At 37.4% G+C, this 20203-nt stretch overlaps 1 protein-coding gene across 1 annotated transcript; it reads left to right on the top strand.

Annotated features, from left to right (window-relative positions):
• Positions 1–10270: 10270 nt before the first annotated feature.
• LOC149321937 (interleukin-12 subunit beta-like) lies at positions 10271–19756 on the top strand. Its single transcript, XM_089520032.1, has 7 exons — positions 10271–10352; positions 12214–12507; positions 12887–13013; positions 14071–14285; positions 16103–16242; positions 18025–18173; positions 19643–19756. Exons 1-7 carry the CDS (start codon positions 10271–10273, stop codon positions 19722–19724), a joined length of 1089 nt encoding a protein of 362 aa, XP_089376158.1. The 3' UTR covers positions 19725–19756.
• The last annotated feature ends 447 nt before the right edge of the window (positions 19757–20203 follow it).

The following is a 20203-nucleotide window of genomic DNA, read 5'->3' as shown; positions in this document are numbered from 1 at the left end:
TTATAGCAATTGGAGTAAGATAAGGGCAAAGGGGGACAGTGGAAGGAAGAAGAGAGAGTAATTGGGATGCTCTAAAAGCAGCTGGAAAAGTGGGATGGCAGAGGATTAGAATCATAGAATCATAGAATCCTAGAGTTGGAAGAGGCCGCAAGGGCCATCCAGTCCAACCCCCTGCCATGCAGGAAATCCAAATCAAAGCATCCCTGACAGATGGTCATCCAGCCTCTGCTTAAAGACCTCCAAAGAAGGAGACTCCACTACACTCCGAGGAAGTGTGTTCCACTGTTGAACAGCCCTTACTGTCAGGAAGTTCCTCCTAATGTTGAGGTGGAATCTCTTTTCCTGGAGCTTGCATCCATTGCTCCGGGTCCTAGTCTCTGGAGCAGCAGAAAACAAGCTTAGGGCTGTCACTGTCAAATTGGAACAGTTGGAAGGTATAAATAACTACTTCATAATCACTCATTGTATTCTCTCTTTTTTTTCAGTGTCTTGTATACCATCCAGATATATTCTGGTTTTGGAAGTTTAAAAGTGCAATAAATAAAGCCACATCTTCACTGTTTCATTATTAAAACTCTGTCTTTACAGTTGCCCCATCAATTAGTACATGAGTAAAGACATCAGTATCAATGCAAAATTCCATCACAATCTCACTTTCTTCAGGTTTGTACAATCCTATTTCTAGCTGTCTAATTTGATCCAAAAGACACTTCCTGCCCAGTGCTATACTTCATATTTCAAGCCATCTTGTAAGGATGTACTGTTTGAAAAATTATTTTTTTTTTTTGAAATACAGCTCCAAGGCCCCCTCACCAAGCCAACTTAAGACCATCAGAAACAGTTCCAGCCTTGTGTATTGTACCTCTATTTTTTTAAAGAGCTCTGTTGAATTTTGTTTGTTTGTTTTGTTTTGGCTTATCTTTTCCTTCTTAGGCAGAAAGTCTGAGTAACATTATTTAAACATGTCGGAATTCCAGGAGAGCTAACATAATTTCCCAATGATCAGATTCACACATTTTTTTTTAAAAAAAATAGGAATGGGTATAGCTGAGAGACATTCTTATTTGTGGGAGGGTGATGTAATAAAATTTGCATGTTTTACAAAACAATTTGCACTGTTCTTCAAAGTTAGTTATAGTTTAACTTGGTTTGCTAATGTCATAAGGAAGCAGGATAAAATAGAAGCTTAATCTAGTATACTCTAGATTTTCCCAAATTTTTAAAATGACATCACAGTGGAAAACAACCTTTCATAAGGAGAGCTTAATGGGAACTATGCTTTCCTTTGTAACAAAATTACACAGTATGGATTACAGTGAACTTTATGACAACTCAGGAAGTTCCACAACAATTTAGGAAAGTCCACTGTCATATAAGGAGCCTAGATTTATATTGTAAAGGATATTTGGAACAGATTTAATTTCAGTTAGTCTATAAACATGAAATTAATGCTTATGCATTAGAGTAAATATCACAGTGTGTGTGTGTGTTTGAGATCAAAAGAAAAAAGGTGTTAGCCCCATTTTATATTTCATTCATTCCTTTCAAAACCTCATAATCTTTTATGGTGACAGGAGGGAGGAAAATTGCAGATTGGTGAGACACAAGGGTCTAAATGCCTTAACAACAAGAAATATTCCTTCCTTTAGGATAAACCTTCTAATTATTGCTGATGAGATCATGGAAAGAGTATTACATTAGATGCATACACATCATCACACAAACATGCTGCCTGTGACTACCAATTATCTGCCTCTTCCTGACCAGCTGCCTTCCCATTGGATGCCTGGCCACACAGTCACACAAGTGATGCAACTCTTGTTTTTGTTTTTTTTATATAATCTTTATTAGTTTTATCATAAAAAGAAGTTACAATATCCCAAGAAAAATACAAATCATATTGCAACTATGTGTATAAATAAAATAAAGATTAACACTTATATCTTGCAATGCTTTATTTTCTTATCTTCTTAGACCCAGACGAGAATTGTCTTCCTTCCGTTCTTGGATTATTGAAGAACTCATTTCTTATTAAGTCTCATTGTCCCATAACCAAGAATTTTACTATATTAATTTCACTTTATCACTTTCGCTATTATTAGCCCTTAATTTACTCTAATCTCGAAAATGAAAATATCCACATTTATGATTTGCTATAATATCGCTTTCCATTTTGTCTAGTCAAATAATAAAATCATGATAAATCATACATATAACATCAGTTTTATATGGTACATTCCCTGTTGATACAACTCTTGTGCAGAGCATTAGTGAGCCAAGTGACACACTGTTAAAGCACAATCATGCCCCCCCCCAATGCATACCCCATTTTGCCCACTTCACCTGATACACCCTCTTGTTGGACTGTCTAGATGTTATGTTGTAATTACATCTATTGCATTATTGGTGACCTGCTGTATTTCATACTTTCATACTTTCATGTTGTGGTGTGTGTGATAGCTCGATGGTGCAGCTGGCTACACACGTGCACATATACTCAAACAAAAATCCCATATGGTGCACCATGGTGCCAGTGCCTGCATCTTACCTATCCCTGGGCGAATGCTTCAGACCGCTTCCATATTCTGCCTTGCTTTCCTACACTCACACCATGCTATTTATAAGCATGTGCAATGATGCACATTTTTAGTGTGGGGTAGAGTATTGGTGCTTTCTTTTTTGCATGGAGTACTGCTTTGTGTCAGTTTCAATCCAGTTTCATGTCATATGTCATCTGTTCACCTTGACCTCAAGTTGGTTTGAAGCCACTTTATTTTGCTAGTGCATACAACCGCTTATTTTCCAGAAATTATGTGAAGCAGCAGGAAAGCTAACTAGGAATTGGCATTAAAATAAGTAGACCAATAATCAATCAGACAACAAGCAAACAAACAAATAATTTGATTCTTCATGAGGCAGAGGGGTTTTGAAAGTGGTATATTGTGCTTTTATCTTTCAGTTGTATTTTAATGGGTTTTAAACTGTTTTTAACAATATGCTTTTTAAATAGAATTGAACTTTAATTGCTTTAAGTTTTTGGAAGATGAAACTTTAGTTCCTTTTTTGTTATGAATTGTTGTGATCACTTTGTGTCCCAGAAGGGGAAAGGTCAGGATATAAATATAAACTAAATGATGTTTTAAAATAATGAATAAATAAAATTAAAATGTATTCTGGATGGGGTTTCCCTTTCTCTAATGCATCAGGTTCACATCTCAGAGAGTTTTTAGACCCAATATTGGTCCGAAACAATAACAATACATAGCACAAATATGTATGCATAGTATCTCCAACATATTAAGCATAACATTAGGTTTGCCTCTGAGATGTGTTGGATTTTATTTCCTTATTTTGTTTAAAATAATGACATGGAATCCAGTATTATGAACTTCTTCCATGATGGAACCCAGATGTATTGCAGTACCTAGAAAAGTACTGGTAGCACTCATTTGACTGGAGAACATTTTTTTGTACATATGGTTGTATGTGTGTCTGCATGTAAATATTTTTAGCATGAAGCTCTACTACTTCAGTGCTGCCCAATATCAAATGTTCAATATCGGCTGAAGCCATTTATGCATCACTATTCAAAAGAGCCTTTGAAAGCATATGTAACTTAAACTAGAAATGCAATACATCCGTATGCATCTCCCCCAGACCAAGCTTCTTTTTAAATGAAAAAAAAGTTAAATCAGATGTACAGTGTGTAGTTCTAGAAAGAAAGTTCAGTTCTGAAAGGGCCCTTATGCAGTTCAAATATTCATTTCATCCCAAAGTTGTATTTGGTTAACTACTCTTCAAGAAACAGGTACGGTGTTTCAAAGAGTAGAGGAAATGCTTCTAGAATATAAGGAACACTTGGCACTTCCTAAGTTTTCCACATTAGGTTAAGGGTGGTGTGATGACAGAAAGTGCCCAATATGCCATTAGCTAGAGGGAACATATTGGAGCATAACAACATGAAACATTCATTTCTGAAAGTATCATCATAGGAAAAGAGTCAGTCTGGTCATCAAAGTGAAGAAGTTATTTAAGATTATTTAAAGTCTCTTGAAAAAACAACACAACAACAATCAGGGCAAAACTATTGAACAGAGAACTCTTCCATAACAATTCTTCATTGTAGCCACAATTTGGTTTAATAGAGGCTCTTGGAAATATATGATATGTGGGTCTTAACAAAATGTATACATACAGAGACACAAGGAGAATAGCCAGATGTGACATACAATAGCAGTGGTGTCCATCACAATAGTTCTAGAAGTAAAAATGGCAATATCAATTATATTAAATTGTTTTTTCACCTGCCATTCACAAACACTTCCTTCTATCCTTCCCTCCCGTCCCCAGTGTAAAACTGACCAGACCGGAAGAAATCAGCCAGCTAATAATGCCTATTTCATCTCTCCACTAAGTCCTGCTACAAGAGGAAACAGTTATAATCTGGAATATACCATTTATTTTCCTCTCTTCTATGCTTATATTGCTTATCATTCATCATGTTGACATAATGTTGTCAATATTCTTTTTATTTCCTCTTCCTATACCATGAATCATAGCTTTCCTTTTTCGTTTATTCCACTGGAAAAGATCCAGTGTTTTCCATTTCTCTTATTCATATTATATTCTGGATTCCCAGTGAAGTCACTCTAGGGTTTCTTGATGGCCTTCAAGAAAATGAAGTCGGAAAGGAATTTCCCAGTGCATAGCATAAATGGCTATCAGACAATCCAATTTCCTCTTCATCAATTATTTGGGACTCCCAAATTTTTACCCAGTGGTTTCTTCTTCATTTAAATTTTATTGCTTATAAAAAGGGAACTTACTCCATGTGTTGTAATTTTGTGGCTCTGTGGTTAAACCAAGTATCTCCTTGGTTTCAGAACTTGTAAGGTATTTAAGGCAAGTGACACTCAGCAGCACTCATACACCCCAGTTCACAGAGGCTTCATTTCAGCAAGCAGCAGCACAGCTAAAAAGGTACGGTAGTCTTTGATTTTTCTTCCATTGTAAGACATTGATATGGATATTCAAAGTAACACTGGTAAATATAAAATACTGCAATATTCATGAAGTGAACCTAACTAAGGAGACAGATCATTCAGTTAGGTGTCCAAAATTGAATAGTGATGGAACCTCCATCCAGTTCCAACTCTTGGGCTCCTATCATCTGTCTTGTCCTTTTACCCTCAATATCTCTCCCTGGGTCTGGTACTTGGGCCTCAAGGTGACTACTATTCTGGACAAGAGGCTGTGTTGATCGATGGGTTAAGTATGGTAAAGTGTAATCAGTTGTTCTGGTTAATTTTAAAATTAAAACATTGAGACATGGTAGGGGGTTAGACTGGATTATCTTTGTGGTCTCTTCCAACTCTATGATTCCTACAAAATGTAGGAAATCAAACCAATAAAAAATTATTACATAGCAAATAAAATAAGCATATAGCCTTATACCTATTCCACATTCACAGTAAATAGTAACTGTCCTGTTTCAAAGCAAGCAACATTTCTCTTGAACTCTTTCAAAGTTCACAGGTCCTCAAATCCAAATTCAGATCTTCTCTGTTCCACTCTTCCTAACCAGCCCTCACACTCTATTTCTGACTACCCTGGCTCTATTTCATCCTGTTTCTATCTAATCCTTTTACAGACAAGCTTCAGGTAGTAGGAAACCCCAGCAAGCCCCAGTTACTTCTCAGGCACATAGCAGGTAGCAGGTAGAGCATTAGAGCATCAATCACGTCTCTAAATTAGTAAACGTTTTGTAATCTCAAGAAGCTCTAAATTACCTGAAAGATGGACTATCCATGTAAATATGTGGCTGGGGAAAAAACAGGAATAAGCTTAATATTATTTATTAAGCATTTATTATCTTGACTTCTCCCTAGAGCTTGGAAGGTTACTTTTTAAAAGTAATTTGTTCCCATGCTACATTATTGCAATACATTCTCCTTTTAAAGATAATAAATTGCTATTAAATATTGCAACACTAGAATTGCTTGCATTGCTTGTCTTGTTTTCATGGATTTTTGTTACTTTAACTTACCAAAAAAAAAAAAAACTTCATACTAACAGAATCACAGAAAACTTGCAACTTGCCAGAAACCTCTAAAAATGCCCCTTTGAAAGGGTAATTTTTAAAAGTAACTATAAAACATTGTTCATTACATAAAAATGCTTTCAACCCCACTCATCAACATTACAGATAGGCCCTAGTTAATTAAATGGATCTGATCCTGGGCATTACTTCTTTAAAATAAAATTTGGTACCAGAGGCAGAAATAAGATGGAAATAAAAGAGACTGATTTCTACACACACACACCCCAAAAAAAGATGAGAAATTCAACAAGTTTCAGCAGTCTTTTATTCAAAACTAATAATATGCACATTTAAAATAAAACAACAACAACAACAACAACAACAACAGGTTAGTCTTTTTTTTAAGGTTTGGCCTGTGTTCTTTTAACTCACTTGAAAGATCCTTTCAAAATGCATCCAGGGATGATTTCTATTTATTTCACCAGCCTCCATTTTTGTTATGATTTCTGTTTTGCTAGTCAACCCAAGGGTGCATCTGCACTGTAGAAATAAAGCAGTTCGATGACACCACTCTATCATGGCACCATCCTACAGAATTCTGGGCTTTTTAGTTTAGTGAGGTACTATCACTCTTTGGCAGAGAAGGCTAAAGTCCATTTAAAACTACATATCCCAGGATTCCATAGGCTGGAGTTTCAGCACTTAAACTGGTGTCAATCTACATTATTTGTACAGTGTAGATGCACCCTTGGGGGCTGAGAAGAGAGGCCAGAATAGCATGGACCATGCCTGTGCTATCCTGGCTTGGTCCTAGCCTGGCAATGGGCAGGTGTTTACATACCTGCCCAGTGTTGCATCATGGACCTGCTACCTGCTAACCATCCCTCCACTGTTGCCTCTACTGAATAGACCCTCATTGCTGTGTCTGAGATGGAAATGGGGTGTACGGCTACACTCACGTGTCTGAGTGCCCAATTTCAACATAAGATGCAGTAGAAGCAATGGCGAAGGAAAGTGGTCTGTACGGTCTGCTGGGGCCTGCCAAATGATGGGTCATTTTGACCTGTGCTAATGCCCCTTTGCACTGGGACTGGACTGGGACTGCTGGATCAGTGTCCTGTCTCCCCGGTTCCCTGCCAGGGTTATTGGCCTGCATCATCCAAACAGGAGGATGGGAGGAAACATGAGCCTTTTGGGCCATGCTGACAGTCCCTTAGACTTCTATGCTTGTTTTTGTTTTTTTAACATTCTGGTATTAGGTACTGAGGCAGACTTATTTGCTCTCCCCTTTTTTCTTTCTGTTTTATTGTTCAAATACACACAACAGGGGATTCTGGAACCTGCTGTTGTTTAGTTTACTTGTTATGGGCAGGCACACACCGTTACAGTAGGACTTGATGGAATACAATCCAGCTCTTTCCTAGCTACATCTTTATTTTATTATTGACTGCAGACATCCTGCTTCCACTTGACAGTGCAAATCTATGTTTCTCTAGTTCTCTTTCAGCATTCTCCCAAAACTGATGCATTAAAAAACAAAAATCGAAAACCTTTCAGCTAGCCAGAAAACAAGGAGGAAAAGGGGGAGATGCATGGACATAAAAAGAATTTGTAAAAAGTAGTTGTTTTTTTGTTTGTTTTGTTTTTTTGCTTTCTTAACTGAAATATGCCTGTACTTTTAAAATGTAACTAAGAGGTTGTTGTCTGCACTGGAAAAATAAAGCAGCAAAAATAAAGTAGACTGCACCTGCACTGCAGATGTAATGCAGTTTGACACCCTTCACTGGCTCCCTCTCCCTTTCCGCATTCAGTATAAGCTCCTGCTGTTGACATTCAAAGCCCTCCATGGACTGGCCCCTCCTTACTTATCAGACCTTCTTTCTCCTCACCTTCCCACTAGGACCCTCCGTTCTGGTAGTCAAGGGTTCCTGTCTCAGCCCAGGATTTCCTCTGCCCCATCCCGGATTCATCCCTTTTCACTTGCTGCCCCTCACTCCTGGAACCTTCTTCCCCCACAAGCAAGAGCCATCACTTCTTTAACCTGCTTCAAAACGGAGTTGAAAACCATTCTGTTCAGAGAAGCCTTCCTAGGCATTGCATAATTGTCGCTTACTATCTGATGTTCTTTTGTTGCCTGTTTATCGATCCATTTCCTGTATTGCTATGTACTGTATATGTTTTATCCTACTTGAGAGTATGTATTTTCCCTGGAAAATGATTAACCTTCCATTTTGAAGCCAAGCCCTCCCTCCAGTCCATCTGCCTTGGTCCAGGCCTCGGAGGTAGAGAGGAACTGCTGGACCTCTTACCCTTTCCCGCCACCACTCCCTTCTCCTTCTGTGTCATGTCTTTCTAGATTGTAAGCCCGAGGGCAGGGAACCGTCTAACTTAAAAGATTGCATGTACAGCACTGTGTAAATTTATAGTGCTTCATAAATAAAGGTTAATAATAATAATAATAATAATAACTGCCATGGCTCAATGCTATGGAATACTGGGATTTGTAGTCTGGTGAGATATTTAGCCTTCTGTGTCTTGAGCACCCTGTAATATTGCTTGGCCACATGTCCCAGTTTTCGTCTGTGAAATGTTGGTGGGCATGATATTAATTACATACAGGCAACCCATTATTTCTATGATGAATACAACCACCTGCTTACTTTAGAGACCCATCCTGACTTCTAAAAGCTAGCCAAGAAATCATAAAGCCACTGCTGTTTGTCAGTGTCAGTATGGCCTTGAAACAGCAAAAAAATAGTTACATCCATGATGGCAGCTTTCATCTGTCTTGTGGTTTATAAAGATTCCTTGATGGGGAAAATTATTAGCTCATATCCCATTGGGGAGCAAGGTGATTTCTGGTATAGCTGCCAAACTTTCTGAATGAAAGCAATTTTTTGACCTCATATTACTTGGGGGTTAGGCCTGGATTTGGAATAGGCATCCATTTTAATGGCCTTGACAGATAATCTGCGTTTGAAATTTGACAGGGCGAATGTCACTTTGCTGGTGCTTCTTAACCCTTCTCTGTGATTCTTGATCTGATGGATCATCAGATCTTTCTGTGGCAGTTCAGATAATTGAGATACAGAGACACTGCTGTGCCTGTTTGCTTGGTTTTCCTTCTTTCTTGCATGTTCTGATTTTGCTAAGCTTTTCCTTTGTTCTATTTATGGTATGTTGGCATTATTAAATTTATTTTTCTTTCAATTACACTGTTATGCTGTGGGTGTTTTTTTAATCCCCCTACATCCCTTTTCTAATCTTCACCCTGAGATCTTTGAAGAAAATGTGATTTAATAAACAAAATTGTTCATAAAATATTGTATAAACAGTTTTGATAAAGATGACTGCATTTACATTCAAACCAGAAAACTAAAAATTTAGCCAATATAGAAGTCATTATGTTCCATATTTAAACACTTATGTCTATATGCATGCTCATTTTTATGGTTCAGCTAAGACTGCAGTCCTACACACATCTACCAAGAAGCAAGCCTCATTGAACTCCTGTTAGTTAGAATATTTCCTTATATCCATACAATATCAAATCAGACACTTGGTTTACCTATTACCTTGGAAATCCCCTGTAGCTTCCCTTGTATCTTCCTTGATCATTAAATGATTAACTTTTTTCTTTTCAGCTTTTCCCTACTTCAACAATGTAATTTTAAAATTTTCAGTATATTCAAAGTACAACTGAAAGAACAGGACAAAGAATATGTTGTTCATGGTAAACAAGATATGTTTTCAAAATGAGAGTGCTAAGAATATTATTGAGCATTTCAGTGTATTTCATGCAAATAAACTTGGTTTTTATTTCTTGTGCAGGGGTTAGATCTCTTTTGAGGTTCTCCAGACATTTTGGACTACATTTCCCATAACCCTTCAAATTTGGGCATGCCAGCTGGAAAGCATGGAGGTTGTTGTCTAAAATGTTTAAAGGACCTCAGGTTCTTTAGTTGTGGCCTAATATGTATATGTAGGTAAATTCATTGGCATTTGTAATTAAACACAAGTAAGCTCTAGAATCCGGGAGTACCTTCATTTGATGCCAAGGGGATCCAAACTGAGGTATTTATCAGCTAAGTAAAGCAATGTGTTGTCAAAACACTTCACCTGAAAATATCTAGGTTTCTTAACTATACCAGTAAATAATGCAATCACATAACCAGGCAGTCTTTTATCCTTCCTTTGAATATCCTTCAATATTTTTGTTTTCCTTAACAGATGGCATACTTATTGTTCATCCTAATTTCTGTTCTGGCCTTGAACTTTCATTCAGAAGCAAGAACGGAAGTAAGAGAAAAAGGTAAGTCATCTATTCCAGGGGGACTCAAATTTTTTACCCTTGGGTTCCCGCTTTATAGCTATATGCAGATGTAGCTTGCCCCCCCCCCCTCACTCAATGTACTATATAAAAAAATATTTTATTTAACATGTATATTTTCATTTGCACATTCATGGATATTCATATTTTAACATTTTATAAGGAAATAACATTGTTATTACAACAGTTTTATTTAAGTAAATTCAATATTTAAGTCAATGCACCCTAAAGTGGTAAGTGTAAAAGGAATCCTCTCTCTCTATCTCTCATTCTCTCTCTCTCTCTCTCTCTCACACACACACACACACACACACACACACACAGAGAGAGAGAGAGAGACATGTGGTAGAATTCAAAGATATAGCTGTGTTAGTCTGTGGAATCATAGTCATAGAAGGCTTTTAACTACATGTAGAGAGATCTTGTAGCACCTTTGAGACTAACTGAAAGAAATAAAATGGCAGCATGAGATTTTATAGACTTCAGTCTATGTCCTCATGCTGCCAGTTTCTTTCTTTCAGTTAGTCTCAAATGTGCTACACAGACATTTGTGATTCCACAGTGGTTAAAAGCCTTCTATGACTACTCCTGGAAAGCCAAAGTGGACAAAAGCAACCTGAGCATCAGGTGGCTAATGCATTGAAAGATCGGAACAGAATCCAAAAGGACCTAGGTAAACTAGAAAATTGAGCAGAAATTAATAAAATAAAATGAAATTCAATAAATGCACATTTGAAAAGGCCCTTGGGATTACTGTTGATCATAAATTGAACATGAGCCAGCAATGTGATGCTGAAGCAAAGAAGGCAAATGCTATTTTACCCTGCATTAATGGTAGCATAATTTTCAAAATGAGTGAAGTAAAAATCCCACTATATTCTGCACTAGTCAGGACTAATCTAGAGTGCCATGTTCAGTTCTGGGCATCTCATTTTAAGAAAGATATAGACAAATTGAAGCAGGTTCAGAGAAGGGCAACAAAGATGATAAACCATATAGAGAACAAAATCCATGAGGAAAGGCTGAAGGGGCTGGGTATGTTCATCTTGGTGAATAGAAGATAGGGTGAGGGTGACATGATGGCCCTCTTTATTTTTCAGCATCCCCTTGTAAATACCCCAAGGCCTGTCACAGAGAGGACGGCCCCAGCTTGTTCTCTGTTGTCCCAGAGGGTAGGACCAGATCTAATGGTTTGAAGTTACAGGAGGGTTTTGATTGAACATTAGAGGGAACCTTGTGACAATTAATAATAATAATAATAATAATAATAATAATAATAATAATAATAATAAATTTATTTGTATCCCGCCCCTCTGAGAACAATCGGGGCGGCTAACAAAGTTAAAAATACAAAGCATATAAAATCCCTGATACCCTCCCTTTTCAACAGTGGAACCAATTGCCTGGAAATCATTGGGATATACTGATTCAAATATCATTGATTTCCATGAGTCTCCTCTAAGTATTATTAAATATAAATCTAACCCATTGGACATTAATGCTTGGATAAATTACACACAACAGCAATGTTGATCCAGCCTAATGTGTGGCAGAATGGATTTGCAACCTGTAAAGACTCATTCACTTGTATTACTTTCATCAAAGGTTCCTTTGAAATCCTTTATCCAATTGAGTTTATTTAGTTAGCTGATACATTCAACTGTGTTAATTTGTCCGTAAACAAATGCATTCATTTGTGTTTGTTAAAACTGAAATAATGTATTTGTTTTTATTTTCAAGGAACATGTGACTATGTGTTCACCCTTTAATCTAGCCAGGTCTCACTGTTAATTTCTTGTCTTGCCTTCTATTTATTATTATTTGAACTTTTTGCACCATTCAGTCTACATCGTAGAATCAAAGTGGACTGCAAATCCTACAGTACCACCTGAGAAACTGGTGCTTATCTGCAATGTATCTGAAGAAGAAGAGGAGGTATCTGTCTATTGGAAAAAAGATCAGAAAAAGAAAGGAAAAGGCAAGGAGTTGGAAATCACAGTCAAGGAGCCCCTCGATGCTGGCAATTACTCTTGTTGGAATCATGTCACACATAAACTTATAAGTTTCACTGCCATTTATATTAAGAAGATTGGTGCTAATGGAGAAATAGCTGACCCTATTCTCAAAGCCTTCAAAGGTAATTCCATGAGCAATATAGTTTCTCTATATAGTACTACCATATAAGTTCTTAAGTACAGTGAAGTTGTTTCTGACTTAAGGCAACCTTAAAGTGAACCTATCATGGGTTTTTCCTGGCAAGATTTGTTCAGAGGGGATTTTCCATTGCCTTCCTCTGAGGCTGAGAGACTGTAACTTCTCAGTGGGTTTCCATGGCTGAGTAGGTATTCAAACCCTGGTCTCCTGGAGTACTAAGTAAATATTAAAACTACTGTGGCTCAAGGACTGCTCCATAAGGGGAAAATATGAATGAGTACCATATATTATTATGCAACAACAGCATGTGACAGTCAAAAAGGACTACTGTTTTAAAAGTATGCATTTTTTATTTACCCTAGGCACAAAGGATAGGACCTTCTTCAAATGTACTGCAAACAACTACTCTGGCAACTTCAAGTGCTTTTGGACATCAACTATCCAAGATTCAGATTTGCACTTCGAGGTTGTAATTGGGAATCAAGCAAGGTCAGGGTTTTCATCCTCTTTTCTTTCACCCCCTTACATTATTTAAACAATATGCTGTAGAGAAGGCCATGCCACCCTTATATAAAAGTGTATAAGGAAAGATAGATGCAGAGATTCCAGTACAAGGCACCTGGGGAGACAACCAATGAGAACTTGAAAACCTCTAATGGCCTTGAGTCTTGAAATGAAGCTGTGGCAGTAGAGCACTGAGTCTGAATGCTAGTCTCAGCAGGAGCAGACTTTTCAAATCAATGCATCTACATCAGTAATGGCTTTCAAGTCAGCAGTTGATCATCTACATTTCTTGGGAATACATACATTTACATTTATTGGGAATAGTCTTTGGATTTAGGCCAATGACATTGTGCAATAACTACTGATGAATGGAAGGAGACAATTAAAGATACAGGTGTCCATTAAATCTATCTATAAGATGGATAAAGTGCCAGTTTCAAACTCTTTGTGTCAATGTACAGTCAGCCTTCCACATTGGCAGCTTTGACTTTTGCAGATTTGATTATTTGCAGATTTGATTGATATGTTCTCTCTAGAAATCTCTAGGTCCTCCAGTGTGACTCAACTGGAAGTTGCTCATAGAGTCACACTAGAGGACCTAGAGATTCCTAGAGAAAACACTTCTTCAAGTATTTGTAGGTGTTCTAGCATAATTCTATGGTCAACTTCTGGAAGATGGTGACCATACAGTTGTGCTGGAGGATCTAGAGATTCCTAGAGAGATGTTCCCTCAGGTTAAAAATAAACAATGTTTTTTTTATTTGCATTTTTTTTCCCACTTTCACAGAGGTCTTATGCCCCTAACCGCAGCAAATGTGAAGGGCCCACTTCACTTCTCATGACCTGGTTTTATACCATCTGACACTTGGAGACAGGGAGGGTTAAGCTTGGGACCTCACCTCATTGGCTTTTTCTGTCCAAAAGTGGATTTTCCTGTGACTCTGAGAAATCTGGGAAATGGTCACATTAACTGATTTAGAGGAAATGGTGGGGGGAAAATTCAGGAAAAATTAACTCAGCCTCATCTTGGTTATGAACTCAGGTCCAGAGAAAACATAATTTGTGAGAAGCCAGAGCCAGAGAAGGATGATACGGGACGGAATCATGAAGAGGATGAAGTAAAGTACTCAGTTTCCTGTAAAAAACAAAATAATTGCTCGCTCACAGAGGAGTACCAACGAACCGACATGATTCTAAAAGTTTTCCATGGAGCTGTATATGAAAGCCACACACACACCTTCTTGATCAAAGATATATGTAAGTTTAATTTAGTAAAGGCTGGGAAAGAAAGAAGTAATGAAACCCTTGTTCAGGAAAGGGTTTCTTCATTCATCTACAATATTTGGTATTAACACTAGAGGGCAGCATAAGGTCTCCTATCAGCTTCAGTTCCTCTGCAGTTCTTCCAATAAGAATTCTCTCTCTCAAATCAGTGTTTCAGAACATTAGGCAAATTATATTTTAAAATTTGAATAATTGTAAGAAATTACCAAATCAGTAACAGGATGTCTAGTAATCATATCTGAGTAATATATCTATAGTTTTTTGTGGGTTTTTCAGGCTATGTGGCCATGTTCTAGAAAAGTTTATTCCTGATGTTTTGCTTCAGCTTCACTATTCCCTGAAGATGCCAGCCACAGATGCAGGCAAAACATCAGGAATAAACTCTTCTAGAACATGGACACATAGCCCAAAAAACCCACAAAAAAACTATGGATGCCAGCCATAAAATCCTTCAATTTCACAATATATCGATATCTTCATAGACTGATTGACAATTTTGTTGTCATTGTTGTATGCCTTCAAGTTGTTTCCAATTGATGAACCTATCACAGGGTTTTCTTGGCATATTTATTCAGAGGGGGTTTTCCATTGCCATCTTCTGTGGCTGAGAGAGTGTGACTTGCCCAAGATCACCCAGCGGGATTTGAGCCTTGCTCTCCAGGGTCATAGTCTAGCACTCAAACCACTACAGCACACTAGCTCATAGGCTAGTTCATTTCTTGTAATAGATTTCCCCCCTTTTTGATCATACATTTATAAAAGTGAAAGCGTAGTAAAATGCCAGGCATACCCCACTTCTCTTGTACAGAATATTCAAATCAGTTGGAATAGTCAATTTTATCTGCATTATTATTTAACGTAGAACCCCCACTTCCTTGCAGAAAAAGTTGATGTAAAGCCAGATCTAGTGTAATGCAAAAGCCAGCAAGGCACAAGAATTTAATGTGAGTCCTTATGCAATAGCATACTGATTTATATAACACTACATGGTTATAACACTATTTAATTGCCATAGCTGCCTTCATGGGGGATTCTAGGGTTTGTAGTTTAGTGAGGCATAAGAGCTCTCTGGCTGAGAATTCTAAATGCCCATCCCTAAACTGCAAATCCCAGAATTCAACTGGAGGCATCTATAGATGTTAAAGTAGAAAAATAGTGCTGTAACAGAGTACCGTGATATTATCCAGTGACCAATAGACTGCTGCTTTAGAGAGAGGGGACGATATAGCTGCTCTCAACAACATCCCAAGATGTAGTAGGTCGTATAATCAGTTTTGCTGATCCCTTGTGTTAAATGGGCAAGACTTTCCTTTCCTCTGTTTCACAACATTATGAAGAGGTGTTTTTTTTACTGCCTAAATCTCAGCATTAGTAGATCTATGAAATCCAGTGCTAAATGATAAATCAATACTTAAGTAAATCCCATTGATTCAATAAAGTTGGTTTAGCACTTCGACTGGAAAACAAATGGCCCTCCAAGTGTCGTTGGACTACAAATTCCAGCAGCCCTAAACCAGCACTGCTAATGTTGGGAGTTACAGTACTAACAATATGTGAAGGGCTGCACTTTGTCCCCACCTCCCCCATCATTTAGGCTGTACTGAGTAGACCTGCATATGCACATGCACAAGTGCACACACATACTGATTTTTCTATAGTGAGGTAACCTATCAACCCTAAAATACATTCCTCAGCTACTGAATATTATTAATACCAATGAGATTCAGCGCAGCAGAATTACTTTGGTGTGTATATATTAAAACTGATGGTTATTTAATTTGCTTTCACAGTAAAGCCTGATACTACTGAATGCTGGATTAACCAAGCTGGCCTATTGACATGGAAACCACCAAAAACCTGGAGCACTCCTCATAGTTATTATGGACTAAGATACCAGATCAAAACTGTACGAAATAAAAAAAATGTACAGGTAATCATTGCATGATGTGCTTTCTTTTAAGATACTTTGATGCATCATTCAGAGGGAATGTTAGTGTTTTATGTTTCAGCATAAAAAGGCACAAAGGCATCCAAAGGCACAATTGCACAATTGGTTTATAGCATCATGATTTTTAAAATTGTTTTTAACAATGTTATTGTAAAGTTCTAAAATGATTTTATCTATGAGCTGCCTTGAGTCCATTTCTGGGAGAAAGACAGTGAATGAATGAATTTAACATTCATGGGTACCATTCTGCTTCTTTGGATGAATTATACACTTTCTGTCAAAGGTAGATGCTGAATAGGAGCTATAAACGGAGAGGAACTATGGGAATGGGGATAACTGATGGACTCACTAGATGATCTTTTGGCTTATTCAGGATATAAGCATTTTTGTTTATTTTTCTCTGTTTTTTATTGTTTGTTTTGTTTACTTGATTAGTGTGGTATTTTGATTCTATTAGTGTGGTATTTTGATTCTCTTCTAACCTTTTGCATTCTAAATGCCACTGGGATGCTTACAAATCATATCAATATTCATTATATTTTAAAGTGACATTTACCCCTTGCCTCTCCTTTAAGGGGTTGAAGACATCATACCTGGCTCTCCTCTTCCCCCACTTTATATTCATGTATATACTATAGGTCATGCTGAGGGAGCATCACTCACCCAAGATCATGCAGTGTATTTCATAAATCTAATCTGCACTGCATGAAGTTCGCTACTGCTTTAACTGCCATAGCTCAGTGCTATGGAATTTTGGGATTTGGAGTTTTGTGAGATACTGTATTTAGCCTTCTCTGTCAGAGAGCTCTGGTGCCTCAACACACTACATATCCCATGAGTCCATAGCATTGAGCCATGGCAGTAAAAATGGTTTCAAACTGCATTTCTGTAATGCAAATTAAATCATAATTTAGTGGGACTTGGCTGTGGATCTTCCAGCTCCAACGCTCTAACCACAAACACACACACAGCTATTGTTTCTTGGATCCCCAATATTGTAAGTAGAGGTACCTTGCATCTCAATATAGCAAGCATAGATCACTATGGTCTTTCTTATTTCCCAATAATAATGATGGCACCATCATCAGCCCTTTCATTAGCACCATCACTGGGACCATCATTGGCCACTTTTAGGTGCCAAGTTAAAACATGGCTTTTTATTACAGCCTTTCAGGCCTAATCTTTTACTTATTCAAGTGTACACATTTGAACTGTATCCAAAGGAATCTTGCACCACCTTTGAGACTGTGTGAAAGATGTTGTCGCATAAGCCTTCATGGACTACCAGATCTACAAAAGCTTATGCTACAATGTCTTTTGCTCAGTTAGTGCTACAAGATCCCTTTGCATAGTGATATTCCACAGTAACAGAGCTATGTCTCTGAATTTTAACCCCACAGAAAGCACGTTTTAATGGTTTGAGCCATTTCTGTTGTTTTAACCTGGTGATGCACTTAACATCCTTTATCCTATTTAAATTATTCTGTTGTTTTTCTCTGGAATTGTTTTAAACTGTTTATAGAGTTTGAATTGTGTGCCGGCTTGAGAACTCGCATTAAAGGGTGGGATAGAAATATTGTAATTAATAAATACATATATACCTCAAGTTCTCTGACCCAAATCAAATCCACTGTTTTCACTGAATATACCAAAGGTGGGGACATGGTAAGCAGGAGGATGTGGGTCCATCCACACGCAGTAAACTGTTTTTTCTCAAATATACTTTATATAAACTTTATGCATGTATTGTTCTTTTATTTTCAGATATATGAAGTGACTAATGATGCACTAAATCAAACTGGAGATCTTCTAGCCTGCTACAGGAAAGAGTGTCAATATGGATGTTGTTGTATTCGATCCAGGGATCGCTATCACAAAAATTCTGCTTGGAGCGACTGGTCTGAGCAGTGCAGGTATGACTAAATATACCATTGATTTCAGCATCAGATAGTACTTATTTCAGATTTTTCTAGTGCCCTGTGCCCTAGAGCTGTGGGTCAGATTCGGACAAATTCCAAATCTCTAAAGTAATGAGGAGGGATTGAAAAAGGTTCAGATATATAAATTATAGCAGGAAAGAACAGGAAACCTGACCTCATGCCACAAGTTACATTAAGTGTCCTCCATGAAATGGCCTGAAATTTTGTACAGTTATTGGAAAAAGTTTGATATACCAAGGATTTCACAGCTTGATGTGAACAGTTTTTGCATGTTACTGTCAATCCAAATTAAGCAACACAACATATGCTTTACTACTAATCTGAAATAATTTTAGGCAGAGCAAGCTCCCTTGTGTACAGTATTTTAGTTCCACTAAACCTTATGGTGCACTCTTGCCTCTCCTGTGTACATTCCACCTATGCACAATTATTCTATGACTGATTGAATGAGTGAATTATATCAAAGCGAAACCATTTTAGGGTCAAAATTTCTACAGTGATATGAATGGCATTTACTTGATAATGTTTGGATCTATCTTCCTGCCCCATCTCATGCCCTCTTGCAATTTGAATAAAATTTAATTGTACTCAGCCTACCACAGTGCAAAGTGCATAGTGTTCAGTTTCTGTTCACCTTGTAAGAACAATGCCAGGTAATATACCCTTTCTCAACATTTTTCCCTTCAAAGCAGAGAAGGGGAAGGCAGGGCATGTCAATTATCTATAACTTTCTGAAAAGTAAGCCTTGCAAATCCTGTATTGGTAGAACAATTGTACTTAACCAGGGTCTAGAGTGCTTAAATTAAATATAACTGAGCTGGTTGAATTGAGGTCATATTAATCAAGATTATCATCTGTAAAGATTAAAGCCACAGTTCTTTATCACCTACTAAACTACAGAACCACCTTAATGTAGCTAAGTAGTGTCTCCCAGCCCAATCCCCCCATCTCCATTTAATGGGTAGCAGCAACTGTGAACCACAAGGGTCTGATCCCCTATTGATCAAGAAGCACCTTGCTGACTATCATACCCTCCCTCATGCATGCAATCTCTGATGTGAATCAAAATTAGGGTGTTTGTTGCAATTCTCCTGCACACCAAAGATGCTCATAGGAAGGTGGAGGGGAAAATATCAGTCTGTGACTTCCCAAACAACATGGGAAGAGACTCCTGTTGTTCACAAAGGTTTCTGGCCAAGAAGTGGGGATTGGGGAACTTTCACATTCCCTGTATTTCACTAAACTAGTGAATACAAAGGGACTGTGAATATGAACCAGTCTCAGATACTTAGCTACTGTGTCTAGTTCTGGACATAACTCAAAGCCATGGATAACACATACAAGCAATAAGGGATGACAGACATGCCAGATATGTATGCAATGGCAATTTCATATTTTAAATATATCTTTATTTTCATTTAATGTTTCATTTTACTTTTCAGAGATGATTCTCACAAGAATGACAAACCACACATCCATGAGCATATTGCAAATATAGAACCATGCAACTGTCAGGAGAACTGAGATTGAAAGGCTGCTGGACAAGTGCAGTTTACTGTTGTACTTGTTATTTATCCTTTATACTTGAATATGAATCATACCTCAAGAATTTCTATTCTTAAAAAAAGCTAGCACAGTTTGAAAAACAATGCATTCCTTGATATCTTTATACAATTTGGCTGATTGTTATGGATGTAAAGGCATGACAATTTCTAATCCACAGAAATATTAAGAGTACATTGTGTCAAAATCAGTGATACTTTCCCAAGAAAAAAATTAAGGTTTCTTGCATTCAGGGATTCTGAACCAACTAATTTATTATAAATATACTGACAAAAACAATGCCAATAATACATAAGCTAGCTTACTATAACCATGTTGTTGTTGTTGTTATTATATTAATGCTGTTAGTATTTATTATGAAAAGGAAAAGGAAAACTAAATTCCAAAGAGCCATAGTGTGATGGTGAAAAAAGCACACAGGAACTTAGACATGCTAAAAG

This window comes from Sceloporus occidentalis, unplaced genomic scaffold (assembly GCF_023333645.1).
Source record: "Sceloporus occidentalis isolate IW3139 unplaced genomic scaffold, rSceOcc1.0.p SCAF_1, whole genome shotgun sequence".
NCBI lineage: Eukaryota > Metazoa > Chordata > Lepidosauria > Squamata > Phrynosomatidae > Sceloporus > Sceloporus occidentalis.
Note: the sequence above shows the minus strand (reverse complement) of the source record. Positions and strands in the feature narration are given on the sequence as shown.

What these genes read in the sequence shown, in the direction of transcription:
- LOC149321937 (XM_089520032.1), top strand. Translation starts at nt 10,271, where the DNA reads ATGGCATACTTATTGTTCATCCTAATTTCTGTTCTGGCCTTGAACTTT. An exon ending in AACGGAAGTAAGAGAAAAAG is followed by an intron (nt 10,353 to 12,213) that starts GTAAGTCATCTA and finishes TGCACCATTCAG; the next exon opens with TCTACATCGTAGAATCAAAG. An exon ending in CTTCTTGATCAAAGATATAT is followed by an intron (nt 14,286 to 16,102) that starts GTAAGTTTAATT and finishes TTGCTTTCACAG; the next exon opens with TAAAGCCTGATACTACTGAA.